General features: G+C 36.4%; 1 protein-coding gene across 7 annotated transcripts in view; it reads left to right on the top strand.

The window, feature by feature from the left end:
• Positions 1-18,645, top strand: part of SLC38A9 (solute carrier family 38 member 9) — a 91,519-nt gene that overhangs the window by 37,536 nt on the left and 35,338 nt on the right. For 5 of the 7 annotated variants that reach the window (XR_008685419.2, XM_055422038.2, XM_055422039.2 and 2 more), the window contains exons 3-8: positions 2,465-2,597; positions 8,928-9,049; positions 9,184-9,247; positions 9,477-9,570; positions 12,438-12,608; positions 17,402-17,461. Coding sequence is in view for 6 of the 7 variants with exons in the window: in XM_055422038.2 (XP_055278013.2) it covers positions 2,465-2,597; positions 8,928-9,049; positions 9,184-9,247; positions 9,477-9,570; positions 12,438-12,608; positions 17,402-17,461 (644 nt within the window). In the remaining variant the exon portion in view is untranslated. Of the gene's footprint in view, positions 1-2,336; positions 2,598-8,927; positions 9,050-9,183; positions 9,248-9,476; positions 9,571-12,437; positions 12,609-17,401; positions 17,462-18,645 lie in introns of all 7 variants that reach the window. The other 2 variants (XM_055422041.2, XM_088827699.1) reach the window with 2 other exon arrangements.

The following is an 18,645-nucleotide window of genomic DNA, read 5'->3' as shown; positions in this document are numbered from 1 at the left end:
TAAAAGCCAAAAATTTTTAAGGAATTTAAGGAGTGGAACCTAGAAAAGGTGTTAGGTAGAAATAAGGTTTCTTTGTTTATAAGTGTATTAAATGAAAATACAGGGTTTTGAGTCACATTTTTAAATATTTTTAAAATTTTGCTGAATGTTAAAAGCATTTTTTTTCTGTAGCATGACCATAAATATTTTTAAGGTGAGATAAACATAACTTGTGCATGAAATATTATAATTTCTTTCCAGTGTGACACAGTTGAGCTGCATTTCAAATGAGAAGTACCATTGATAGGGAGCGTTCATGTGAAACTGTTTCAAAAGAAAAAGTTTCAAAAAATGTTTTATTCTGAATATTCTCTGTATAGTTTCAATTTTAAAAGTTTTCAAATCCACCAAAAGTTCAATTTAGAAATATAATTCATATTTTTTGCTTTCTCAGATGAAGCTTTAGCATATGTTTCTAATAATTCAGTTAAAATATGCTGAGTTATATATTTTTTAAAGAGAATCTGCATTGAAAAGATTCCAAAATATTTGTTTGAACAGGCACTCAGCATCTTGATGAAAACTGTTGAAAAAGAAAAACTTTCAGAGTCATTCTGCTCTCTGAGAACCCAAGCCAACTAAACTGGTACAGTTAACACTTCTGTAAGAGGCCAGGAGCCAAGAAATTGGAACACTTCCTGGACTACTTTTCAACAGGGCTTTGAGCCAACTTAGTACTTGGTATTAAATATTAATACCATTGAATTTTCAGAGTAATAAGCTATGAGTAGAACATCCTCATCTCTTTCTATCAATGTCATACTTATTAGCTCTATTAGTTATCATTGATTAGCCTAAAGCTCTGCTTTATGTTGGCATTAAAGATATAGTTTGTTTTTTTAATTTTGTGGGATATCATTCTTACAAAACAAGAAGGGAATGTCCTGTAGAATGTGACCCCTCACTGTCTCCCAGACATATATATTTTTATATTGCTTTTTTAATACTACTGAGTGCTACAGTAGAGATGTAAATTATTTAGAACACCTAATGCCTTCAAAAGAGTGGTAATTATCTCAGGGTACCACATTTATAAGTAGGGATAGTTTATTTGGCCTCTGACTCTTTTGTTTTCAGTTATCCCCTTGAGATTTATTGACATCAGTGATTTCATTTAGCAAGTATATGCTTACTATAGATAATATATTGATCTCTATATCTACTTATTTGCTCTAGGAAATGCTCTTAGATATTTTTTGAATTGAACTAGAAAGCACCCACCATATTTAGGTGCTATGGTGGAGAGTAAATAATAAACAAAAGATTCAAAGAGACTGTATGCTAACTGGAGAGACTAAATTTAACTAAATTTAAGCTTCTCTAATATTTAAATTCAACTTCTCTAATATTACAGAGGTATTTGGAAAAATTGCATAAACTAAAATTCCAGTCACTTGGTTTTTCAAGTGCTTCCTGCAAGATTAGATTAACAGTGTCTCCAAAAATGGTTACCATACTTTAGGAAATTTTAAGCTTATTTCAGAACTATAAATATAGAAGACTTATAGGGAACCAGTGATAAATCTCTTGGCTTTTTTTCCCCTTTATTGTTTTGGATCTGTGTACAATCTGAAATAGCAAATTATATACAGTTTGGGAGACAGTTCATTTGTAACTTCAAGGGATCTGAGGCATAGTCATTGCATGTACCCCTGCAGATCTTTCCATTTAAAGTCGTTTATTGCTGGAAACAAAGCAAATGGAGGGGGTTTCAGTAAGGAACTGAATGGGTTAATGACTGAACATGATGATTGAAAACCAGAATCTATGGTTGATTGGGACACAGTTATGAGGAGAAAGCATTGCATATAAATAGTAATATAATGGTATGTTACTGAAATCTAAGAAAAGTAGAATGAGACAAAATATCTCTAGTGTCTTGATGTTCCATTTGATAGTACTTTGGCTAAGTTTCATAAGGGAGATGGTTGAGATCACTAATCCTTAGTACTTGAACCAAGAAATAGGAATTGTGTTTATCATAGGAAGTAATTTTGGCCCATAAAGGAGTAGAGACTCTTTAATAGAGGAATGTTTTTGTCTATAATCTCTCTGATTCAATGCCAAACATTTTTCAGAGAATATTTAAAGCTGTGCCTAAGTTTCATTGTTGAAAACTGACAGCTGCTATATTTCTTTTTGATAACTGATTGAAGCTCTTTCTGTTATGTCTCCTCTATTGCTAAATTCCTTAAGTTTAAAAAAGTGTGTTTAAAGTAAGAACTTTATGAAACAAAAGCTTTATTCTGTAGATTGGATAATACTTCTTTTGTGACATTTTCTTTTCCCACCAAAAGTGAGAAGTGAATGCCTTGCCTTGGTACATCCCATTTCTAATGGAGGACAAGAAGTCATTTTCTTCAATGGCTGACTTCCAGAATTTCTGCCTGAACATTCTTTGTCAAGTGTATATTCCCTTCTCTAGGCCTTTCTATATAGAGCCCACAAACATCGTCAGTGTGAATGATGTCATTCAGAGGGTTAGCGACCATGCCTCTGCCATGAACAAGAGGATTCATTACTACAGCCGGCTCACCGCTCCTGCAGACAGGGCACTGGTAAGGGGCAAAGCATTGCTAATTGTCTAAGGTTAAGTTGAAATGAACAGTGAACATAAACCAGGGCAACTCCCAGTGGTTGAACTTTTTGCTGGCCATATTCCAAGGATGGCATCATGGAAGGTCAAAGATACTAATTAATACATCTTACATCTCAGACTAGTTCATTGTTAATAGCCTGGCATAGAGAAATTTGACGGAGAAGGCAATGGCAAGCCACTCCAGTACTCTTGCCTAGAAAATCCTATGGATGGAGGAGCCTGGTAGGCTGCAGTCCGTGGGGTCACTATGGGTTGGACACGACTAAGCGACTTCACTTTCACTTTTCACTTTCACACATTGGAGAAGGAAATGGCAACCCACTCCAGTGTTCTTGCCTGGAGAATCCCAGGGACGGGGGAGCCTGGTGGGCTTCCGTCTATGGGGTCACACAGAGTCGGACACGACTGAAGTGACTTAGCAGCAGCAGCAGAGAAATTTAAAACAATCTCTTTATGTTTACAACAGCCTAGAGACTTGTTAGCTTGAATTCTGTTGATCCATAATCCTAAAATCTTTGAGAAGGATGAACTGTTGAAGTAGTTTAGGTCATTGATTAATAAAATAAATAATAAGTTCTGCTTAGTCTATTCAGTTTTTAAGTTTGTAGCTATAGGAAAAAATGTTTTGAGAAATTTTCTACAGGAATGAGAAACTGAAATTTATACATATATTTTATATATATATATATAAAATATATATATTATAGATTAAAAACAAGAGTCAAAGAGCAGATATTAAAGATTTTAAACTTTGCAGTCCACCTACTGTTGCTTATTCTTTTCTGCTTTTGTTTTTGAATCATTTAAAATGTAAAAACTGCTCATAGGAAGAGACTGTAAAAACTCAGATTGAAGGCTAGATCTTCTTATTAAATTTGTATTATTATCTTAGGTTCAAAACTATATAAGTAATTTCATGCTTATAAGAATTACCACATATGAGATGTTCAGAAATTTGAAAGTTTAAAGAAGAATGAAACATTCTGAGAAAAAAAATGATTTTTATAGGTAATAATAAAAAGGGAGATGGGAATTCAACATTCTAGATGTTTACGAGGGGCAAGGACTGAGCTAGTCACTTGAACACAGATATCTCGTATTAGGCCTTGTGAATTCCTAAGATATCCTTTTGCGTAGTCAAAGTAGGGACTTTCAAAATATTCTGGGTGGGATCATTTGTTTCCCCCAATTTTTTCACTTTTTCTTACTCTAGGTCTTTACATTAGTAGTTATGGTAAAGTCTTAGCGCCGTATCAGAATTATCTAAGCCCTCTGGGGAGTAGAAGTAATCCAGTATCTCCAGGTCTAGTTCAGACCTCCTAGAGGCTGTCTTCTCAGTAGCAAACTTCAGAGATACCAGCTGAGCCAGTCTAAGTCTGAGTGTATGTGGTTTGCCTGGAAACTGTCAGCGTTGTACACCAAGTTGAATCCCTTTTGTTAACTGACAGTGAGATGAGTCTAGTTAATCAAAGTATATAAACAATGATCTAAAATTAATATGATATGACCATTTTTAATGATTGTCTGTATATATCCATGCTCATTTTCTGAGAATCCCAAAATTATTTTTCTTAAAAGATTTTTAAAGGAAGAGAAATATGAAACCACAGGTGTCAGGTCTTTGCAGAGCTGTAACTTTTTATTTCTGAAAATTTCCCCACTTACCTTAATATTTTTATTCTAAATTGGAGAAGGGTATTAAATCATTTGACTGCCAACACATCCCAGATGCTTGCTAATAAATGTGTAGCCTGCACAGGTCAGTATTACGGAGAGCATGTTAAAAAGGCAGACTCTCAGCCCTTAGTCCAGATCTACTGAATCAAAATCTGTATATTAACAAATTCTCTGTGTGAATCACAAAAATAGTCAAGTTTGAAAAGCAAACTTGTCCTAGACCCACTGACAGACTGTGGGATCCAATCTCCCAGTTTTTCTCTGTCTCCTAATAATTTCTTATCCTCTAGCTTTTTAATCCTATCCCTGATAACTTTAGATTTTCACTTTTTCTGAACTTGCTTTGGTAGATACCATAGTTTTTCTCCTGCCTGATACAGACATGGTCCTGCCCCTTTTTTCTTTTACTCCATAGCAGAAGACAGCAGAGCTCAGACCCTAGAGGGCTGAGGGTAAAGAGAAGGCAGCAGACCTATTTCTATATATGCTTTTGTACCTCTAAGACGGAGAAGGCAATGACAAGCCACTCCAGTACTCTTGCCTAGAAAATCCCATGGATGGAGGAGCCTGGTAGTCTGCAGTCCCTGGGGTCGCTAAGGGTCGGACACGACTGAGCAACTTCACTTTCACTTTTCACTTTTACACATTGGAGAAGGAAATGGCAACCCACTCCAGTGTTCTTGCCTGGAGAATCCCAGGGACGGGGGAGCCTGGTGGGCTTCCGTCTATGGGGTCACACAGAGTCGGACACGACTGAAGTGACTTAGCAGCAGCAGCAGCAGCTCTAAGAAATAATTGTTTACAAAACCACAGGCATGGCATGCAAGACCTTCTTGTCCCATGAGGCACCAAAAATTATATGCATAAAAAGAGAAGGATTTGATAGTCTTTCTTTTTGCACCAGTTTATATCCTGTCTACCTACTGAAGCCTAATATTCTGTCACTTTCTTGAGGTCTTTCTCAACTATTCCAGTCCCCATTATTGTTGTTGTTATTGTTGTCCTTTCTGTGTTCCAGAATTGAACACTTCATTTTTATTCTTATAGCCTTATATAATTGTTTTATATGTTTTCTAACTGAAAGGTAAACTTCTTGAATTTAGGAGCCATATATTATTTTTTCTTGAACGCTAAACCTAGCATAGTACCTAGCACAAAGTTGTAGATTTATGTAGTAAGTACTGATACAAAAGATTCTTGCTTTATACCAGTCAGTTCTTACATCTTTAATATTATATGTAAGGGCTACATATTCTCAAAGGACAATTCTCAGTGACATGGTCAGAATTCCATCAAGAAACCATATATCTTTTTCCCCCCAGAATAGGGAGGTAAAAAGAAATGTGTTGGGGTCAAGTGGGAGCTATGTGTAGGAAATATATACATATTTAATCATTCTTTTCCTGTGTGTCTTCAACCCCTCTCTATTGGTTCCATCCCTACTGTTTACATATCCTGTCGTTAAGAATCTTTGTCTTATCTTTACCTTAAGCCACTTTAGCTTACCTTTTTCTTCTACTACCAAAGCATTTAAAAGAATATGTTTTTTATGTTCCCTTGGAATCTCTAATTTTCTTGAAGAGATCTCTTCTTTTTCCTATTCTGTTGTTTTCCTCTGTTTCTTTGCTTTGATCGCTGAGGAAGGCTTTCTTATCTCTACTTGCTAATCTTTGGAACTCTGCATTCAGATGCTTATATCTTTTCTTTTCTCCTTTGCTTTTCGCTTCTCTTCTTTTCACAGCTATTTGTAAGGCCTCCTCAGACAACCATTTTGCTTTTTTGCATTTCTTTTCCATGGGGATGGTCTTGGTCCCTGTCTCCTGTACAATGTCACGAACCTCCGTCCATAGTTCATCAGGCACTCTATCAGATCTAGTCCCTTAAATCTATTTCTCACTTCCACTGTATAATCATAAGGGATTTGATTTAGGTCATATCTGAATGGTCTAGTGGTTTTCCCTACTTTGTTCAATTTAAGTCTGAATTTGGCAATAAGGGGTTCATGATCTGAGCCACAGTCAGCTCCTGGTCTTGTTTTTGCTAACTGTATACAGCTTCTCCATCTTTGGCTGCAAAGAATATAATCAATCTTATTTCAGTGTTGACCATCTGGTGATGTCCATGTGTAGAGTCTTCTCTTGTGTTGTTAGAAGAGGGTGTTTGCTAGGACCAGTGCATTCTCTTGACAAAACTCTATTAGCCTTTGCCCTGCTTCATTCCATGCTCCAAGGCCAAATTTGCCTGTTACTCCAGGTGTTTCTTGACTTCCTACTTTTGCTTTCCAGTCCCCTGTAATGAAAAGGACATCTTTTTTGGGTGTTAGTTCTAAAAGGTCTTGTAGGTCTTCATAGAACCGTTCAACTTTGGCTTCTTCAGCGTTACTGGTTGGGGCATAGGCCTGGATTACTGTAATATTGAATGGTTTGCCTTGGAAACGAACAGAAATCATTCTGTCGTAACATTTCATGCAAAGATGGGCTCGATAAAGGACAGAAATAGTATGGACCTAACAGAAGCAGAAGATACTAAGAAGAGGTGGCAAGAATACACAGAACTGTACAAAAAAGATCTTCACACCCAGATAATCACGATAACGTGATCACTGACCTAGAGCCAGACATCTTGGAATGTGAAGTCAAGTGGGCCTTAGAAAGCATCACTACGAACAAAGCTAGTGGAGGTGATGGAATTCCAATTGAGCTATTTCAAATCTTGAAAGATGATGCTGTGAAAGTGCTGCACTCAATATGCCAGCAAATTTGGAAAACTCAGCAGTGGCCACAGGACTGGAAAAGGTCAGTCTTCATTCCAATCCCAAAGAAAGGCAATGCCAAAGAATGCTCAAACTACCACACAATTGCACTCATCTCACACACTAGTAAAGTAATGCTCAAAATTCTCCAAGCCAGGCTTCAACAATGTGTGAACCGTGAACTCCCAGATGTTCAAGCAGGTTTTAGAAAAGGCAGAGGCACCAGAGATCAAATTGCCAACATGCGCTGGATGATGGAGAAAGCAAGAGAGTTCCAGAAAAACATCTATTTCTGCTTCATTGACTACGCCAAAGCCTTTGACTGTGTGGATCACAATAAACTGTGGAAAATTCTGAAAGAGATGAGAATCCCAGACCACCTGACCTGCCTCTTGAGAAACCTGTATGCAGGTCAGGAAGCAACAGTTAGAAGTGGACATGGAACAACAGACTGGTTCCAAATAGGAAAAGGAGTGCGTCAAGGTTCTATATTGTCACCCTGCTTATTTAACTTATATGCAGAGTACATCATGAGGAACGCTGGGCTGGAAGAAGCACAAGATGGAATCAAGATTGCTGGGAGAAATATCAATAACCTCAGTTATGCAGATGATACCACCCTTATGGCAGAAAATGAAGAGGAACTCAAAAGCCTCTTGATGAAAGTGAAAGAGGAGAGTGAAAAGGTTGGCTTGAAGCTCAACATTCAGAAAACAAAGATCATGGCATCTGGTCCCATCACTTCATGGGAAATAGATGGGGAAACAGTGGAAACAGTGTCAGACGTTTATATTTTGGGCTCCAAAATCACTAAGGATGGTGATTGCAGCCATGAAATTAAAAGACGCTTACTCCTTGGAAGGAAACTTATGACCAACCTAGATAGTATATTAAAAAGCAGAGACATTACTTTGCCAACAAAGTTCCGTCTAGTCAAGGCTATGGTTTTTCCCGTGGTCATGTATGGATGTTAGAGTTGGACTGTGAAGAAAGCTGATCGCTGAAGAATTGATGCTTTTGAACCGTGGTGCTGGAGAAGACTCTTGAGAGTCCCTTGGTCTGCAAGGAGATCCAACCAGTCCATTCTAAAGGAGATCAATCCTGGGTGTTCATTGGAAGCACTGATGCTAAAGCTGAAACTCCAATACTTTGGCCACCTCATGCGACGAGTTGACTCACTGGAAAGACTCTGATGCTGGGAAGGATTGGGGGCGGGAGGAGACGGGGACGACAGAGAATGAGATGGCTGGATGGCATCACCAACTCTATGGACATGAGTTTGAGTGAACTCCGGGAGTTGGTGATGGACAGGGAGGCCTGGCGTGCTGTGATTCCTGGGGTCACGGAGAGTCGGACACGACTGAGCGACTGAACTGAACTGGTATTTTTTATTCTTTTCTTTCCCTTCTTTTGACTCCTCAATTTCTTATAGTTTGAGTTCCCAACCTGCCTCTTCTCTAAAACCACATTCACATAGGAATTCAATAACCACTTGATTCTTAAAATTCTCCTCACTTAAAGCCCAGTGCCTTCCATCTAGAATTACTTAATTTCAGTCTTTGTGGCTCTTCTTCCTCCTGTCTCGTAAAAGTAAAGAGAAAAATACTTTGACGATTGTATATTCTAAGAATTCATTCTCATTTGAGATGAACAGTTTATTATTTATAGTATTTAAACTCTTACTCCTTTAGATCTTACTATATTTAAAAAGTTATTTTTATGTTTTAATCAGGGGTTCACACTGTTTATTTGTTCCTGATAGTTGGAAATGTGTCTGTAGTCAGGTACTTTAATGTATAGAAAATATCCTATGTTGAACATTTACTGGTTCTAACATTTCTTTACATTTTTTTTGACCAGATTGCCCCAGATCATGTAGTTCCAGCTCCAGAGGAGTGTTATGTGTATAGCCCATTGGGTTCTGCTTATAAACTTCAATGTTACACTGAAGGATATGGTAAAAACACCAGTTTAGTAACCATGTGAGTTAAACTACTTTTTGGAGCATAACTTAAATTATCTGTAAATAAAAATTACTGATTATTTTAATTTTTGTCTTAATTAAAATACTTGATGAGTCCGACTTTATGTTTTACTACTATTACTCTGCTTTCAGTTTTATGATTTGGAATACCATGCTGGGAACATCTATACTAAGTATTCCTTGGGGCATAAAACAGGTAATATAATTTTCAGCACACTTTGTATTAGAATTTTTTTCTCTTTGTACTGTAAGTTTTACAACAAGTTTTAATAAATATACATAAAATTATTAAATAGATTATTATATTTAGTTTTACATTAGCTATCAGATTTTTATGATAATTGTTTAGGGTAACTTTATATGGTTGCATATTAATTTATTCTGACATGATATGTGTTGTTCTATATTTTTATTTTTTTAAACAGGCTGGGTTTACTACTGGAATGTGTGTCATCATGCTGATGGGCCTTCTAACACTTTATTGCTGCTACAGAGTAGTGAAATCAAGATCTATGATATGTAAGAATTTACCATTGTAAAAATAAATGAATGATGTGGATATTAAGAATTGATGTTGAGGTGGATCACTGATGTGTGATAACACACATTTCACAAGTGTGTTAACTATTTTCTGCCTTAAGGTTTATTTCTTGTAATTCATAGCATTTGGCAGAACTGATATGGTAATAAATTTAGTGGCTTCCTTTGAAATTCTGAGAGGCTAGTTCTTTGCAGAATGCATTTACTTTGGTCCTAATTTCCTCAGAAGAATAATTTTAAAAGTCACATTTTTTTAATTTTTATTTTATATTGTACTATATTTCATTTACAGTGTTGTATTTGTTTCAGGTGTATAGCAAAGTGATACAGTCATATATATATATATGAATTAACAAAAGCAGTTCCCATCTTTTGATGGGGTGCTCATGATTTATTAACATAAATGGCATTATTTTGAGAGAGGGATAACTTACGTATGGCAATGGGTTTTTTTTCTTTTTGCAGCCTGAGGCAGTTGTAAAATAACTTAATGTAGCTCTTTACAACTGTGTATTCTATAGTATTTTTTCATTTGGTGAAATTTTAACTGTTACTGTTTTTGGCATTGTGCTTTGTACCATTTATTAAATAAAAATTAATTAAAAATAATAATAATAATAAATTAAAAGTCACATTTTAAAAATAAGATGTTTGCCAGAACTAAATTGAGAATTTTATGATTCTTATCAGTTAATTGTGACTCGTTTTGACCTATCCCTACCAAAAGATCTAGATATTGGCATCTCCTAAAAGTGAAAATTGTTAATATGAAAATGTGAGCAATGTGTCCTTTATAATCAATCCTCAAAGTTGTGCCAGCATGTCCACTCATTTCTATAAATTCTAGATCAGGGATATACCTTTTTAGATTGTTTTAAAGTAGTTTAGGACCTAAATCAGTTCAGTTCAGTTCAGTCGCTCAGTCATGTCCGACTCTTTGCAACCCCATGAATCACAGCACGCCAGGCCTCCCTGTCCATCACCAACTCCCGGAGTTCACTCAAACTCATGTCCATCGAGTCGGTGATGCCATCCAGCCATCTCATTCTCTGTCGTCCCCTTCTCCTCCTGCCCCCAATCCCTCCCAGCATCAGAGTCTTTTCCACTGAGTCAACTCTTTGCATGAGGTGGCCGAAGTATTGCAGTTTCAGCTTTAGCATCAGTCCTTCCAATGAACACCCAGGACTGATCTCCTTTAGAATGGACTGGTTGGATCTCCTTGCAGTCCAAGGGACTCTCAAGAGTCTTCTCCAGCACCACAGTTCAAAAGTATCGATTCCTCAGCGATCAGCTTTCTTCCTAAATAGATGTACATTATTTCAGTCAGTCTCAGCAAATGAGAATCAACAAACCAGGCTCTGCCTCCAGTTTTTTTGTCTCTTCCAAGCAGTGGTATGTTTTTCTTAATTGTATTATTTCATAATATCCCTTTCCCATTTATCCACAAGCGCCTTGGTGCTCTTATAGATCTCCTAAATTCTTTATATGAAGTAGGCAGTTAACCCTTTATTGTGTCTTGTCAGTTTCTCTCTTGAAATGGCTTTTGTATCATATTAGTTTCTTTATATCTGGCTATCTTTTCCATTGTAGTTTCTATTTCTTCAGTTGATAGAAAAGGACAATCTCAGTTTCTGTTTTTATATTGTCATCTAAATTTTCAGTTATTCTTTAAATTCTTTAACTTAATTTTCTGAAATTTTTAATTGAAGTATAGTCAATGTACAGTATTAAATGTTACAGGTGTACAATACAGTGATTCACAAATTTTAAAGATTATATTCCATTTATAGTTATTATAAAATATTTTCCATATTCCTCATATTATACAGTAGATCCTTGTAGCTTATTTTATACCTAATAGTTCATTCCTCTTAATCCTTCACTCATCTATTGCCCTTCCCCACTTCCCTCATTGTCTGAAACTTTAATTGGCATGTTATATAAAGTATGACTCAAGAAAACGTTTCTCCATATTATTATTAAGTATGCCAAATATTGGAGAAGGCAATGGCACCCCACTCCAGTACTCTTGCCTGGAAAATCCCATGGACAGAGGAGCCTGGTAGGCTGCAGTCCATGAGGTCGCTAAGGGTCGGACATGACTGAGGGACTTCACTTTCACTTTTCACTTTCATGCTTTGGAGAAGGAAATGGCAACCCACTCTAGTGTTCTTGCCTGGAGAATCCCAGGGACAGGGGAACCTGTTGGGCTGCCATCTCCGGGGTCGCACAGAGTTGGACACAACTGAAGTGACTTAGCAGCAGCATGCCAAATATTGGATATTGTCTTCTATCCCATATTGATGATTTTTTTCTAGCCTTGGTTTATCACTTGCTGTTATTAGTTACCTTAATCTACTTCTCAGAATCTGCCTACAATGCAGGAGATCTGGGTTTCAATTCCCTGGTTGGGAAGATCCCCTGGAGAAGGAAATGGCAACCTACTCCAGTGTTCTTGGCTGGAGAATCCCATGGACTGTGTGGCCTGCCAGGCTCCTCTGTCCAAGCGGTCTCAGGAGTTGGACACGAATTAGTGACTAAACCACTGCCACCACCACTTCTCAGATTTTCTGTACTATTTCATTAGCCTACACTTGTTCTTGTATGTTTATTCTATAATTTTTTGTTTTGTTTTTTTTTATTGACATATAGTTGACTTACAATGTTGTATTAATCTGCTGTATCTGTTTTAATTACTGTTATTTCATAAGATGGTCTAATACCTGGTGGTGAAATACCCATAATCTTTTGCTAAATATTTTGAATCCATTTAGAGAACACAAATTATGAATATGGAATATATAATTGACATCTAATTTTATTTTCCCCTTTTATATTTTATCTAGCATCAGTGGATACCACTACCTGGGAATATCCAGATGTCTGCAGATATTATTTTGGCTCCTTTGGGCAGTGGTCAAGTCTCCTTTTCTCCTTGGTATCTCTCATTGGAGCAATGATAGTGTATTGGGTGCTTATGTCTAATTTTCTTTTTAATACTGGAAAATTTATTTTTAGTAAGTATCCATATCATATACTTTAGCATAATTATTCTCAAATATAATGACTACTATAATGTTTTGGTTTCAGTCTTAAATTCTGAACTTGGAATTAATGAAGTAAAAAGTAACATTTGTGATTCTAGGAGATACACTTGATTCAGTTTGTTTTCTATGGTTTCTATGTTGATCACAAATATAAAATGTATGTTAATTTCCAAAGCCTTATTTTTGGGTGAATATATTCCTTCAAATTCTCTAATTAATATAAAATATTTCTAAGTTCCAAAAGATGTTTTAAGCATTGTTTGCATCTCCTAGGAATGAATTGTTTTACTGCTTAAGTAATGGTATCCATTTAGAACACATGATCTCAACCTATACTTACTCTCCACTCAACTAATATAGTTCTTATGTATAATAGTATATATGATATTATTATTATATAATAATAAATACAATTCTATTTTTATATGGAGTTTGCCTTCATTAAAATATATACATCTTGGCCATATAATTTTGACAAATGGATGCATCCATGTAACTCACACCTCCTTCATGAAACATTTCCATCTTCCCAGAAAGTAGTGATATATTTTTTAATTATAAAAAATTCAGATTATTTGTTGCCATTATAAGAGAACCTAGTTCATGTTTTAATATTTATCTTGAATCTCACAAATGTATTGAATTCTTATTGCTTATAATTTTGTAGATTCACTTTGGATTTTCTATTTAGATAGTGGTGTCATTCATGAATGTGAAAACTTCTTATCTAGTTATTATTTTTTAAATGATTCATATATATATGCATACATCTATATTTAGTATATACATTCAAACATATATAGGACTTCCCAGGTGACGCTAGTGGTAAAGAACCTATCTGCCAATGCAGGAGACATAAGAGATGTGGGTTCGATCCTTGGGTCAGGAAAATCCCCTAGAGTAGGGCATGGCAACCCACTCCAATACTTTTGCTTGGACAATGACCATGGACAGTGAAAGCTGGTGGTCTGTAGTCCATTATGTTGCAAAAGAGTCACACATGGCTTCAGTTCAGTCCAGTCACTCAGTTGTGTCCGACTCTTTGCAACCCATGGACTGAAGCACACCAGGCCTCCCAGTCCATCACCAACTCCCAGAGTTTTCTCAAACTCGTGTCCATTGAGTCAATGATGCCATCCAACCATTTCACCCTCTGTTGTCCCCTTCTCCTTTCAATCTTTCCCAGCATCAGGGTCTTTTCAAATGAGTCAATTCTTTGCATCAGGTGGCCAACGTATTAGAGTTTCAGCTTCAGCATCAGCCCTTCCAATGAACAATCAGGACTGATCTATTTAGGATGGACTGGTTTGATCTTGCAGTCCAAGGGACTCTCAAGAGTCTTCTAAAACACCACAGTTCAAAAACATCAATTCTTCGGCACTCAGATTTCTTTATAGTCCAACTCTCACATCCATACATGACTACTGGAAAAACCATAGTCTTGACAAGATGGACCTTTGTTGGCAAAATAATGTATCTGCTTTTTAATATGCTGTCTAGATTGGTCATGGCTTTCCTTCCAAGGAGTAAGCGTCTTTTAATTTCATGGCTGCAATCAACATCCACAGTGATTTGGGAGCCCAAAAAATAAAGTCTGACACTGTTCCCACTGTTTGCCCATCTATTTCCCATGAAGTGATGGGACTGGATGTCATGATCTTAGTTTTCTGAATGTTGAGCTTTAAGCCAACTTTTTCACTCTCCTTTTTTACTTCCATCAAGAGGCTCTTTAGTTCTTCTTCACTTTCTGCCATAAGGGTGGTATCATTTGCATATCTGAGGTTACTTAATTTTCTCCCAGCAATCTTGATTCCAGCTTGTGCTTCATCCAGCCCAGCATTTCTCATGATGTACTCTGCATATAAGTTAAATAAGCAGGGTGACCACATACAGCCTTAACATACTCCTTTTCCTATTTGGAATCAGTCTGTTGTTCCATGTCCAGTTCTAACCGTTGCTTCCTGACCTAAATACAGATTTCTCAAGAGGCAGGTCAGATGGTCTGGTATTCCCATCTCTTTCAGAATTTTCCACAGTTTATTGTGATCCACACAGTCAAAGGTTTTGGCATAGTCAATAGAGCAGAAATGGATGTTTTTCTGGAACTCTCTTGCTTTTTCCATGATCTAGCGGATGCTGGCAATTTGGTCTCTGGTGCCTCTGCCTTTTCTAACATCTGGAAGTTCACAGTTCACATATTGCTGAAGCCTGGCTTGGAGAATTTTGAGCATTACTTTGCTAGCATGTGAGATGAGTGCAGTTATGCGGTAGTTTGAGCTTTCTTTGGCATTGCCTTTCTTTGGGATTGGAATGAAAACTGACCTTTTCCAGTCCTGTGGCCACTGCTGAGTTTTCGAAATTTGCTGGCATATTGAGTGCAGCACTTTCACAGCATCCTCTTTCAGGATTTGAAATAGCTCAACTGGAATTCCATCACCTCCACTAGCTTTGTTCGTAGTGATACTTCCTAAGGCCCACTTGACTTCACATTCCAAGATGTCTGGCTCTAGGTGAGTGATCACACCATCATGATTATCTGAGTCATGAAGCTCTTTTTTGTACAGTTCTTCTGTGTGTTCTTGCCACCTCTTCTTAATATCCTTTGCTTCTGTTAGGTCCATACCATTTCTTTCCTTTATTGAGTCCATCTTTGCATGAAATGTTCCCTTGGTATCTCTAATTTTCTTGAAGAGATCTCTTGTTTTTCCCATTCTATTGTTTTCCTCTATTTCTTTGCACTGATTACTGAGGAAGGCTTTCTTATCTCTCCTTGCTGTTCTTTGGAACTCTGCATTCAAATGGGTATATCTTTCCTTTTTTCCTTTGCTTTTCGCTTCTGTTCTTTTCACGGCTATTTGTAAGGCCTCCTCAGCTAACCATTTTGCTTTTTTGCATTTCTTTTTCTTGGAATGGTCTTGATCCCTGTCTCCTGTACAATGTCACGAACCTCCGTCCATAGTTCATCAGGCACTCTGTCTATCATAAATAGTCCCTTAAATCTATTTCTTACTTCCACTGTATAATTGTAAGGAATTTGATTTAGGTCATACCTGAATGGTCTAGTGGTTTTCCCTACTTTGTTCAATTTAAGTCTGAATTTGGCAATAAGGGGTTCATGATCTGAGCCACAGTCAGCTCCCCTTCTTGTTTTTGCTGACTGTGTAGAGCTTCTCCATGTTTGGCTACAGAGAATATAATCTGATTTCAGTATTGGCCATCTGGTGATGTCCATGTGTAAAGTCTTCTTGCGTTGTTGAAAGAGGGTGTTTGCTATGACCAGTGTGTTCTCTTGGCAAAACTCTATTATCCTTTGCCCTGCTTCATTCTGTACTCCAAGGCCAAATTTACCTGTTACTCCATGTGTTTCTTGACTTCCTTGGCAATGAAATAGAAACAACAGTTGACCATCATAACTGGCTTAAAATAAGAGAAAGTTATTCTCTCACAATCCTAGAAACTAGAAGTCTGAAATCAAAGTGTCTGTAGGGCCCTCTCCTTCTTCTGAAGCCCTTAGGGAAGAACCCTTCCTTTTTCTTCCTAGTTTCTGATGATCAACTGCTACCAATCCTTGGCATTCCTTGACTTTAGTAATATTTCTCCAGTTTCACCCTCTGCCTTCACATGGCCATCTTCCCCCAGTGTCTCTATGTCCAAAAATCTCCTGTTCTTGTTAGAGACACCCATCATTGAGTTTAGGGTGTACCCTAATGCAGTATAACCTAACCTTAGCTTGATTATGTCTGCACAGACTCTGTTTCCAAATAAGGTCCATTCTATGTTTCTTGGTGGACATGGATTTGGGAGAATACTATTCAACCTAGTATACTTGGTGTCAGGGTTTTTACTAGCCTTATGTAAATCTTTGGCATCAGGAATTATGTAATTATGTAAAGATCCATAACTTCCTATCTTGAATCACTAATAACCCATGGAGACATTATAAAAATCTAGAGCATAGATTACTTCTTTTATTCTATCTTGAGAAGTATATAATGGAGATGAATAATTCACATATATAACTTGCTTCATGACCTTAAAATCAATTCTAGCTTTTTTTATCATCTTATTTAAGTTTTACATCACTTTCTTTAATGCTTACTAAGGTTATGAAAGGCTAACATCAAACAGAATAAAGTAAATTCCCTCAGGCAAATAAAAAACATATTTTTACCCATTCTCTCATTTACTGTAGAATGATATGAATGCCCAGGTATCTGCATTAGCTTTTTATTTTGCTGTTACTTTTAGTAAAACTTAGTGGTACCTGTGATCAATAATTACTATATAGCTTTCACTTTATAAAAGCTGTTCTTTATTGTCAAAACTTTAAGTGATTTTTTTCAGATAAATTCAGGTGTCTTGAGTAGTGGCTTTCCACCTTTTGCAGGTTTTAGAACTTTACTATAAGATATAAGTATACTTAGATAAATCAGTGTGAGTAGAGGATAAGAAATTGTGCATATTATCTTTATTTTAGGACTTTTAATTTCAGCCTTATGGGTGGTTTTTTTGTTTTGTTTTGTTTTTAAAATCTTCACTCATAAAAATTTTCCACCATGAGACTGTGACACCAATGACATCATTCCTATAAAGCAAAGAAAGCTGAAGTTATGTTAATAATGAAGTAGTCTTTGTTCAATGTATTAAATAATATTACCACAGAGTAGATCTTAAAAGATTTTTATAGATAAAGAAAATTTAGAGGGTTATTGATTTAACATCTTCCACTCAGTATTAAATTGTGCTTTCCTCATAATTTTTAGATTTTATTCATCACATTAATGACACAGACCCTATCCTGAGTACCAACGATAGCAACCCTGGTAAGTAGTTTGGAGTTGAAAATTTGCCTTGTTTCTTTATTCATCACCTTTTTTCAACAAAGATATAATGTAGAACCTATAAACATTATTTATTTTCAGCAGAAAATCATTATCTTTAGGTTAACGAAACCACTATTAAATTGTTGATAACCAGTAAGGTAAAAAAAGAACAGCTCCACAAAAGTTTGTGTTAATGTAAGCTAACCAATATTTAGTTCATGTTATACAGTTCACAGTTATAGCTCACATCCACAGTATCCATATTTGCTTATGATCAATAAATATTTTCAAGTACCTCTATCACTGCTGATTGTTTTAAAAGTATAGGACCTTTGTTCTCAGTTTGTTAATTTAGTTTTAAACATTTATCATTTTAGTTAGTAATATTTAAGATATATAAATGTGTGTTCTAAATTTCCTAATAATGAACCAAGGCTAGGAAATATGGAAAAATAAATTGAAGATTTGCCCCCCCCCAAAAAAATCAGTTTCTTAGAAAAGTTTATTTTAATTAATTTATTAAAAATAAACATTTGGGGATTTCCCTGGTGGTCCAGTGGCTAAGACTGCATGTTCCCTGTGCAGGGGGCCTGGGTTTGATCCCTGGGCAGGGAACTGAGATTCTGTATGCTGCAACTAACACCTAGTGCAGCCAAATAAATACATTAAACAAATACAGAGAATTAAAACATAATAGATGTGTGTAGCCTATGTGTTTATCCAGTATGGCAGTCATAGGAAAAATGAATAGAAAAGCTAATATAACCTGAGATGGACAGGGAGGCCTGGCGTGCTATGATTCATGGGGTCGCAAAGAGTCGGACACGACTGAGCAACTGAACTGAACTGAACTGCACAGCATAACTAACATCACCTAAAGCTTTTATGTGTTTAGGTTTCAGAGATACTGAATTGATATTTTGATGGAGGTACACATTGATCACTAAGAGGACAATTCATTCAATGCATATTTATTAAATCTGTTATATGTCAGAAACTGTTCCAGGCTCTGGGATATAATGGACAGACAAGAGTTTCTCTTGTGAAGTATAGATGCCAATGTTTGCTGTTCAGTGTCTTACTTTATCCCTTAATTTAATTAATTAATCTGTCATTTGTTAACACTAGAAAATGAGTGAAGTACCAGCATTATTTCTGTGAATGCACATATACACACACATACT

This window comes from Moschus berezovskii, chromosome 18 (genome assembly GCF_049115385.1).
Source record: "Moschus berezovskii isolate FMDL1 chromosome 18, NW_MosBer_1.0, whole genome shotgun sequence".
Lineage (NCBI taxonomy): Eukaryota > Metazoa > Chordata > Mammalia > Artiodactyla > Moschidae > Moschus > Moschus berezovskii.
The sequence above is the reverse complement of the archived record's forward strand: the minus strand, read 5'-3'. Positions and strand labels throughout refer to the sequence as shown.